Raw genomic sequence first — 10,173 nt, forward strand, 5'->3', positions numbered from 1 at the left:
GTGTGGTATATGGCCAATATACCACGGCTAAGGGCTGTTCTTACGCACGACGCAATGTGGAGTACCTGGATACAGCCCTTAGCCGTGGTATACTGGCAATATACCACAAACACCTGAGGTGCCTTATTTCTATTAGAAACTGGTTACCAACGTAATTAGAGCAGTAAAAAGAACACAGCTGTCAGCCAATCAGCATTCAGAGCTCAAACCACCCAGTTTATAACAGGAAATAGAGAATGAAAAAGACAAACAAGCAACAACTTGTGTATACAAAAACAACATGACAACACAATTAACTGGTTAAATGGTTCAATGTTTACTAATTAAAACCTTTATCTTCAGAGAGTAGAGTCCACTAGACTATCAAGAGGTGAGGCAATTGACTTCAACATTGCATAGCAAACATACAGTACTGCAGGAGGAACTGCTTGCTAGAGCACAACACTGACTTCATTTCAGAGTACACACTTTATAGAATAGAGTATTGCTGTCTTACAGCCGAGAGCCACAAACTGCTATGGTAGCATTGATGGCGATATAGTCTTGAGGATTTCCCTCGTATGAAAAGCATTTCTTGCAGTATCCTCTACCGCTGATCTCACAGGCTGAGATCGGTCACAGATTGAAGCGGTCACAGATAGATCCAGAACACCACAACTACCACGAGGAGGCCAGCGCCGCGAGGACCTGCACGGCCATGGAGACGCAGGGCACTTGGGCGACGACATAGGCCAGGGAGCGTGTGGGCGCCCGCAGGACACACAGGTAGGCCACTGTATGGAGCACGCGGAACAGGAAGAAGACCAGGAAGTGAGCGCGGGCCACGGCAAGCGACGGACCAATCAGGGAGTACACAGCCCCCAGGAACAGGAAAGGGAAGATATTCTCCATGTCGTTACGGTGAGCCCTGAAACACACGAGAGAGAATATTACATTTCATGTTTTAGATGTATATATTTTTTTTACATTAATTGATTGGAAATAGTCATATTTATTATCATGGATGTATGGATTTTACATGAATAACTAAGCTGTTCGCACTGACTCAACAAGTTGACAAGAATAACTTGAATACACACAACAGCTCTCCACGCTCACACATCTGTTTTGAATCAGAAGGTCATTCCTGGAGCTGGTCGTCTGACTCAGCCGTCTGGCACTGACCCAAGCAGTGCAAAAACCCACTTCCGCTGTGATTACTCCACACACATGCAACTTTCTCCATTAGCCAACATAAGGGAGGGGTTTAGCCTACTGAGTAACAGAAGGAAATGCCTCCATGACCAAGGGGAGTACAAACACACAGGTTTGTTGAGCGTGGAAACCCTCCATTACAAGTCTGTGCGTAGATGCTTATTCAGGTTTATTTCTTTAAGTGAATCACTTCCTCTCTTCTGACTATCACTTAAGAGAAAATTCCTCTCAGGGATTCCAGTCTCTGTCTCTAAATAGACCTATAGAATGTCGCAATGTATGCATGGGCTTTTCAGCAGCCGTCTGAGTCAGTCGTAAAACCCAAACCATGGATTATCAATCATCCTTAAAAAGGCCAAAACAGTTGTAGTGACTCAATAGTATGACTTTTCTTCAGACACCATTTAGACATGCCAATGAAATCAGATGTGCTGAGAAAAAGGAAGAGGATGGCTGTATGTAATCTCTGAGAATTGCAGCATGTTATTCATCTTGCTTTGTTAAGGCTAGCTTTTCCAAACAGAAATTTGCATCCTGTAGCACAAACTCAAAAAAGTTCTGGGACACTAAAGTCCATGGAGAATAAGAGCACCTCCTCCCAGCTGCTCACTGCACTGAGGCTAGGAAACACTGTCACCACCGATAAATCCACTATAAAAGCATTTTTCTACGGCTGGCCATGCTTTCCACCTGGCTACCCCTACCCCGGTCAACTGCCCGGCACCCCCCATAGCAACTCGCCCAAGCCTCCCCCATTTCTCCTTCACCCAAATTCAGATAGCTGATGTTCTGAAAGAGCTGCAAAATCTGGACCCCTACAAATCAGCCGGGTTAGACAATCTGGACCCTCTGTTTCTAAAATTATCTGCCAAAATTGTTGCAACCCCTATTACAGGCCTGTTCAACTTCTCTTTTGTATCGTCTGAGATTCCCAAAGATTGGAAAGCTGCCGCGATCATCCCCCTCTTCAAAGGGGGAGGCACTCTAGACCCAAACTGCTACAGACCTATATCTATCCTACCCTGCCTTTCTAAGGTCTTCGAAAGCCAAGTTAACAAACAGATTACCAACCATTTAGAATCCCACCAAACCTTCTCCGCTATGCAATCTGGTTTCAGAGCTGGTCATGAGTGCACCCCAGCCACGCTCAAGGTCATGGGTGCACCCCAGCCACGCTCAAGGTCCTAAACAATAACCGCTATCGATAAGAGACAATACTGTGCAGCCGTATTCATCGACCTGGCCAAGGCTTTCGACTCTGTCAATCACCACATTCTCAAATGACTGCCTCGCCTGGTTCACCAACTACTTCTCTGATACAGTTCAGTGTGTCAAATCGGAGGGCCTGTTGTCCTGACCTCTGGCTGTCTCTATGGGGGTGCCACAGGGTTCAATTCTCGGGCCGGCTCTCTTCTCTGTATACATCAATGATGTCGCACTTGCTCCTGGTGATTCTCTGAACCACCTCTTCGCATCAAGTACCACTCCAACCAATCAACATCAAGACATGGAAAACTCCCATGGTGTAATCTAAATAGAATAGACCCTTGAGTGTTTGATTATTTTGGCAGAGTTGTTAGGAGTTTAAGATTGATAGGAGTACAGACTGAGACCAGAGAGGAAAAGGCGAAGCAAGAGGGTTTACTCTGCCCCAAATCTGTCCACGTTAGATCAATATTTATACTAAGCTATATGGAATTGTTTTAAGAAGGTCATACCAAGGATCATTTAGCTATTTAATTTTGAATTTTAAGACCCCATAAAAAAATATATTAAAACATTATTTGATGAAAAAAAAAATAACAATTGGGCCTTACTGCTACTAGCCCATACAAACGCATGGAACAACAGATACTCCCCAAAAAATATCAAAAGGAAGTTTGTTCTGATGTGTCTGTCCTATATCTGAGAGATAAAATACATCTTTCCTGATCTTTATTTTATGTATTTAACTCCATATTCTTGCCATTAAACAGTCTCCATATATAATGCCATTAATTTGGGGGACCTTCAGACGAGTCTTGTGAGGGCTGTGGACGTCCTAGAGCAAAACAACCAACATGAGACTCTCTGTTTGTGAGAGTCTCGCCTTTGCGCAGAGTCACATTAGTGTGTATGTAGCCCAAACGGTTTGGACGCTACAGACAGAAGTTGGCATATCGGCTGTACCGACTTCAGACGAGTCTCCTGAGACTTGTGGAGGTCGTTGAGCAAAACGGAGAACATCACTGAGAGTCTCATCTTTCCATAGAGGGGTCATAATAGTTTGTAAGCAAAACCGTTCAGACACTACAGATGATTTTGTGAGAAGACCGATTTTCAGAATGTCTCATGGTCTGACAAGCAGCGCTCTACCTCTGTCACCTTTAACCACAGATGTGGAAATTACATCTCTGGCTTAAACTGACGGATTGTTATGGGGATTTATTGATTATGCTAATTATATTTCCGCGGGGGCATGGAGATCAACAGGGGGATTTAATGCTGTTCTTGGAGAATCTTAATTGGACCTAATTGATGCCAGTCACAGAGCATTCCATTGTATTGTGCATCAGTGCATGAATGCCTGCTCAGCTCATCACATTTTACATCATCAATGAGTCAGATCAGAAAGGTTCATGTGAGGGCAGAAAAGGGGAAAGTTTTCAGTGTTCACTAGAAAAATAGTTTTTTTCTGCTGTCGTGGATCATTTCCTGTCTAGTTAAAACAACACAGACACTGAACCATATCCCCGGCCCCAGGATGGATAACAAACGTCAGTGAAATAAAAATGCCACAAATGATCTCTAAAGAGTTCAACCAGCTCCAGGTAAAATTCTACATTTACATGTTTGGTTGTCACATGGAATGTGGGGTTGGTTGTCACTATCAACATTGCCACTGCCAGTATACAATAAATCCCACGCTCTTTGTGCTTGTGCTATAAAGAGCTCCCTTCGTTGCCCCTCTCACACACAAACAGCACACACACACATATTTAGTCAAAATGTCATGTTATTCTCAAGGCATTAAAATGCTGAATTTTGTTAGGAATATAGTTTGATTAAAGAAAAACTATTGCTAAGACTGTTTTCTATATTGCTTAATTTCTATATTGCTTAATAAGAGGAATACCTTACTTGCAAACATTGTGACAACCAACCCCATACTGTGTGTGACAACCAACCCCATACTGTGTGTGACAACCAACCCCATACTGTGTGTGACGTCCAACCCCATACTGTGTGTGACATCCAACCCCATATTGTGTGTGACATCCAACCCCATACTGTGTGTGACATCCAACCCCATACTGTGTGTGACATCCAACCCCATACTGTGTGTGACAACCAACCCCATACTGTGTGTGACGTCCAACCCCATACTGTGTGTGACATCCAACCCCATACTGTGTGTGACATCCAACCCCATACTGTGTGTGACATCCAACCCCATACTGTGTGTGACATCCAACCCCATACTGTGTGTGACGTCCAACCCCATACTGTGTGTGACATCCAACCCCATACTGTGTGTGACGTCCAACCCCATACTGTGTGTGACATCCAACCCCATACTGTGTGTGACATCCAACCCCATACTGTGTGTGACATCCAACCCCATACTGTGTGTGACGTCCAACCCCATACTGTGTGTGACATCCAACCCCATACTGTGTGTGACATCCAACCCCATACTGTGTGTGACAACCAACCCCATACTGTGTGTGACATCCAACCCCATACTGTGTGTGACGTCCAACCCCATACTGTGTGTGACAACCAACCCCATACTGTGTGTGACAACCAACCCCATACTGTGTGTGACATCCAACCCCATACTGTGTGTGACATCCAACCCCATACTGTGTGTGACAACCAACCCCATACTGTGTGTGACAACCAACCCCATACTGTGTGTGACATCCAACCCCATACTGTGTGTGACGTCCAACCCCATACTGTGTGTGACATCCAACCCCATACTGTGTGTGACAACCAACCCCATACTGTGTGTGACATCCAACCCCATACTGTGTGTGACAACCAACCCCATACTGTGTGTGACAACCAACCCCATACTGTGTGTGACATCCAACCCCATACTGTGTGTGACAACCAACCCCATACTGTGTGTGACAACCAACCCCATACTGTGTGTGACGTCCAACCCCATACTGTGTGTGACATCCAACCCCATACTGTGTGTGACGTCCAACCCCATACTGTGTGTGACATCCAACCCCATACTGTGTGTGACATCCAACCCCATACTGTGTGTGACGTCCAACCCCATACTGTGTGTGACATCCAACCCCATACTGTGTGTGACATCCAACCCCATACTGTGTGTGACAACCAACCCCATACTGTGTGTGACGTCCAACCCCATACTGTGTGTGACAACCAACCCCATACTGTGTGTGACATCCAACCCCATACTGTGTGTGACATCCAACCCCATACTGTGTGTGACATCCAACCCCATACTGTGTGTGACGTCCAACCCCATACTGTGTGTGACGTCCAACCCCATACTGTGTGTGACAACCAACCCCATACTGTGTGTGACATCCAAACCCCATACTGTGTGTGACATCCAACCCCATACTGTGTGTGACATCCAACCCCATACTGTGTGTGACATCCAACCCCATACTGTGTGTGACGTCCAACCCCATACTGTGTGTGACATCCAACCCCATACTGTGTGTGACATCCAACCCCATACTGTGTGTGACGTCCAACCCCATACTGTGTGTGACGTCCAACCCCATACTGTGTGTGACGTCCAACCCCATACTGTGTGTGACATCCAACCCCATACTGTGTGTGACGTCCAACCCCATACTGTGTGTGACATCCAACCCCATACTGTGTGTGACATCCAAACCCCATACTGTGTGTGACAACCAACCCCATACTGTGTGTGACGTCCAACCCCATACTGTGTGTGACATCCAACCCCATACTGTGTGTGACATCCAACCCCATACTGTGTGTGACATCCAACCCCATACTGTGTGTGACGTCCAACCCCATACTGTGTGTGACATCCAACCCCATACTGTGTGTGACGTCCAACCCCATACTGTGTGTGACATCCAACCCAGGATGGGGCTGGTTGTCACAAGTGGACAGAGTGTGTTTGATGGCTTATAACTCCATGTTGGAATAAGACATGAGGATAAAATGAGTCCCCACAAGTATTGAAAGTTACTGGTGCTGAGAAATACACAAAAAAGTGTGACAACCAACCCGGTCTCCACTACTGTTGAACATTATATTGCTACCACCAATGGGCTAGGCTACAATCAAATCTGAGAACAGTAATCGCTCCTCACCTTCGGCACCGTTCTACGTCCGGATCCTCTCTGTAGTACTGGACGCCGCCGTGTCTCTGCGCATCCTCTGGGTTAGCGAAAGCCTTCCCAGGAGAGAGAGATCATTCACAAATACCCTGAACAACGTTTATACAGCGCCGTACTTTACTTTTGTAACTAAGATGTATTCAAACCATAGATCAAATACCGAAGTAGCCTAATAAACTGTTAACTGCGAAGTAGCTTACCTTTTTACGAAGCCTGACTTGTCCAGTGATGATTGCTATGATGTACATTTTGATGACCAGGAGAACGCTATAGAAAACAAAACAGGAAAAAGCCTCGTTCTCCAACATGATTGTTTGGTATGAGGTGAAGTACTGCTGTGGTATCGTCTTCTGCGGTTGGAGAGTTGCTCGTGCTCACACGGAGTCTAACTGGAAAGTATGGAGCCCAAGGACTCAACACTTTCACTGACGAACATTTTGGAGGGGCTGGTCTGGTGCCTCTCTCTCTCTCGTTCTCTGTCTCTCCCTCTAGCCACGTTTATACACCTTGTGGGTTTTGTGATCTGATCAATGTGGTCCAATCACTATATGATCAAGGTTTGTAACATCTACACATTCTATTCAAATGTGTATCGTACCTGCCCACCGTCTCCACATTGCAATATGTTTGACTGATATTATAAAACAATGATATGAATTCATTTATTTTAATACAATTACTGATGCCATAAGTCAATGCTACTACCTGTCAGTGATTATTTAGGCCTGCATTATAATTTTTTAAATGGTTTGACCATCCAGATCTGTTTACACGTGATTGATATCCAGATATTAATGGGTCCCTAACTACCTCCGGAGGTGGTCAAGCGGATCATGCGTCTTTTAATTGTCGACACCGGTCTAAAAATGTGGGCATCAAGATCAGGAGAAAGGACGCATGTCAGTACCAGCTATACATATTTTTACTCAAGTACTTTACACCACTGCTCTTAACCGTGCGTTACATCAGGAACAAAACACACACGCTTTGGTTTGCGAAGTCGGCAGGATGTTTGAACAGGGCTTTTCGCATGGAATTTTCAGAATGCTTGCGTTCGGGATGTTTGAAATGCTGCAGGTTGTGTGGAGCGTGTGCAAAAGGAGGTGTGCGCGCCGAGCTTCAAAGAGAGTCTGAGGAATGAGAGCTGCGCTCCTCTCTCCTGTAGAAAAACTTCTCCATCGATTTATTTTAGCTCTATCATTACAGTCAATTAAGTCGTTACTCAGATATCAGAGTTTAAAACATGACCACATCACTGCTGCTGATTTTCATTATTTCCGTCCAGTGGCTACCCGTCATTCAGTGTTTTGAGCCCCACCTTTGTAGTTGCCTTTTTTGCATGTTATTTTGACATTAATATGTGTCACATATCAGTTTGCAAACAATAGAAATATCATTGAGTTATTAAAGCCTCATACAAACTTGGTCTCTTTTTGCTTTCTTTAGTAAAGCAGCTCCAAAATGCTGGTGTTTCTGCCTGGCTCAGTGCTTTCTGTGGTGGTGGGGCAGTCAGCGGAAAAGAGGGACGTAGGGGTTGGTAATGTTCTCTCGTTATGCCTTGATTGGCTCAGTCTTCTGTCACTAATGGGGACACTACATCACCGCCAACTCTAAGGGTAGAGCTCGAAAATTCAAGCAAAGTAATACTAAGTAATACTAAATACTAGGCCTACTGTCACCGGGATAGGCACCTGGGATAAGCACTAAGGGATGTTTCGGCAGCCCTTTAAAAAGGAAGCAGCGAAACGTGGGGGCTGCCTGATCTATAATGAATTCAATAAATGTGAAAGACTAATCAAGAACAAACTAGTCTTTGATAGGCTAAATGAGCCCAGTAAAATCAGGATGATGAGGACCAGAGAAGGTGGCAGAGAGTTTAAAAGGGCAATCTGCAATTGTTACATCCAGTTTTGGACTTATTGATATACATATTGATTCTTTGAAGAATATAACTTAGAAATGCCTCATGAGCTTAGTTCAACTGTCCTACCCCATCAGAGCCCAAAATATAAGCTTGTTTTACTCCCATGTTTGTAAACAATGAAAATGTTAACAAAGACTGTATAGCTTCAAAACATAGTTAAACAATTTTGATATCATGGAGGGTCAGTCTTTGCATCCATAGCTCTGTCTATGTGTTTGAAAGTGGTTACATTTTTCCAGGCCCATCCCTCAACTGTTTACCAAAACGCAGGTGGGTTGACCACTTTGTTATTGTTTCAATTAAGGACTCTAGCTATGTTTTGAGGCTATATACAGTGTTTGTTTACACTGACATTGTTTACAAACACTGGAGTAAAATAATCTAGGGTACAACAGTTGAAGTAAGCTCATGATGGGGTGCTGGTATGGTACAGCAGTACTGGGCTGGTGTGGCTGTGCCTTCCCAGTCCACCACTGGGCTTATCTCTGCTGGACATAACCTTTGTTAGTAGCAAATGAGGGTGGAAAAACAGCAGGAGTGGGACTTGAACCAGCAACTTCATGGTGCTATGGAGCGCTGTGCCAGAAAATCTGTTCAGCATGAGCCAAAGTGGCCCCCGAAAACCCTGGGTTGACAATGAGAGAGAGGTCTCTATATCCTTCTCAGAGACCCTGACAGAAATATACAAAATACACATCATAACACTAACACAGCCGTGTGTACAATCATCACAATGCAGACATCCAAATGATGTCAGTGTTAATAGACTGGTGTTTACCAGAAATGTCAAACTTGTCAACACTATAGCTCTCTAATTGACTTTGGCAGAATAACTTGTTGCATTTAATGGTGACTGTTTCTCCTGCCATAAAGGGCCCTAAGGTCCTTCACTATTAAAATAGAAAGACTCAAAACACCATCATTGTGTAGTGAAACCATGAGAAGTAGTGTACCTAAAGCTGAAATCTGGTGTTTGGTGGGTGTTTGAATCTAAACCCAATGGAAGTGTTCTGATACACCGAATGGATTTCAAAACAGAATGGAAGTACTCTGAAACACCCAAAGTGGTTCTTCATTCTGAATCATTATGTTTTTAAGAGAGGTTTATGAAAACACATTTCAATGTTTCAGTGCATGTAAAAGACAGCATCAAAATACAAAAACAATGTATAATGGCCTGTCTCTCTAATTCAATAAAATGCTTTATAGCATAAATATTGATTGATGCTGATTTTCAGTAGATATTTTTATTAACATTTTAAAGAAAACACTGGATGTTTTTTTCCCCTAGGGTAGACTTTGGCACTTATTACAGGCTACAGTTGCCAGGCCCATTGTGACATCATAAATAATGTACAACTGTTCAATCCAAATGTTTGGGGCTATGTAAGATAGCAGATGTAACAAGAGTTAACATGTGTAAAGTGGGCCTTCATCACTGGTATTCATGTGAGAAGGACAGAGGGTGGATGTGAACAAGGGTCTCCTGCTTGTCAAAAGACTGCCTTAGTGCACTCTGCCAGTCTTCAGGACTAAATGGTTATGCTGAGCACATGGGGCCCGATTCAAAGTTGAGATAAGTAGACTTAACATGGACTCAAAACATGGACTTAAGTCCATCTTAGATCAACTTCCCACTTGGTACACACTGTTTTAATCAATGTTGTTTTCACGAAATTTCAATGAAATTACATTAAACCAGTG

At 43.9% G+C, this 10,173-nt stretch overlaps 1 protein-coding gene across 1 annotated transcript; it reads right to left on the bottom strand.

The window, feature by feature from the left end:
* Positions 1 to 191: 191 nt before the first annotated feature.
* On the bottom strand, positions 192 to 7,064 carry ptges (prostaglandin E synthase). The gene is made up of 3 exons (XM_029710030.1): positions 6,746 to 7,064; positions 6,519 to 6,601; positions 192 to 907 (listed from the first exon to the last, which is right to left on the bottom strand). The coding sequence occupies exons 1-3, from the start codon at positions 6,851 to 6,853 to the stop codon at positions 658 to 660; spliced, it is 441 nt and encodes a 146-aa protein (XP_029565890.1). The 5' UTR covers positions 6,854 to 7,064; the 3' UTR covers positions 192 to 657.
* Between the last annotated feature and the right edge of the window lie 3,109 nt (positions 7,065 to 10,173).

The sequence above is a fragment of the Salmo trutta genome, chromosome 23 (genome assembly GCF_901001165.1).
Source record: "Salmo trutta chromosome 23, fSalTru1.1, whole genome shotgun sequence".
Lineage (NCBI taxonomy): Eukaryota > Metazoa > Chordata > Actinopteri > Salmoniformes > Salmonidae > Salmo > Salmo trutta.

What these genes read in the sequence shown, in the direction of transcription:
- ptges (XM_029710030.1), bottom strand. Translation starts at nt 6,853, where the DNA reads ATGTTGGAGAACGAGGCTTTTTCCTGTTTTGTTTTCTATAGCGTTCTC. An exon ending in AAGTCAGGCTTCGTAAAAAG is followed by an intron (nt 6,602 to 6,745) that starts GTAAGCTACTTC and finishes TCTCCTGGGAAG; the next exon opens with GCTTTCGCTAACCCAGAGGA. An exon ending in GACGTAGAACGGTGCCGAAG is followed by an intron (nt 908 to 6,518) that starts GTGAGGAGCGAT and finishes CGTGTGTTTCAG; the next exon opens with GGCTCACCGTAACGACATGG.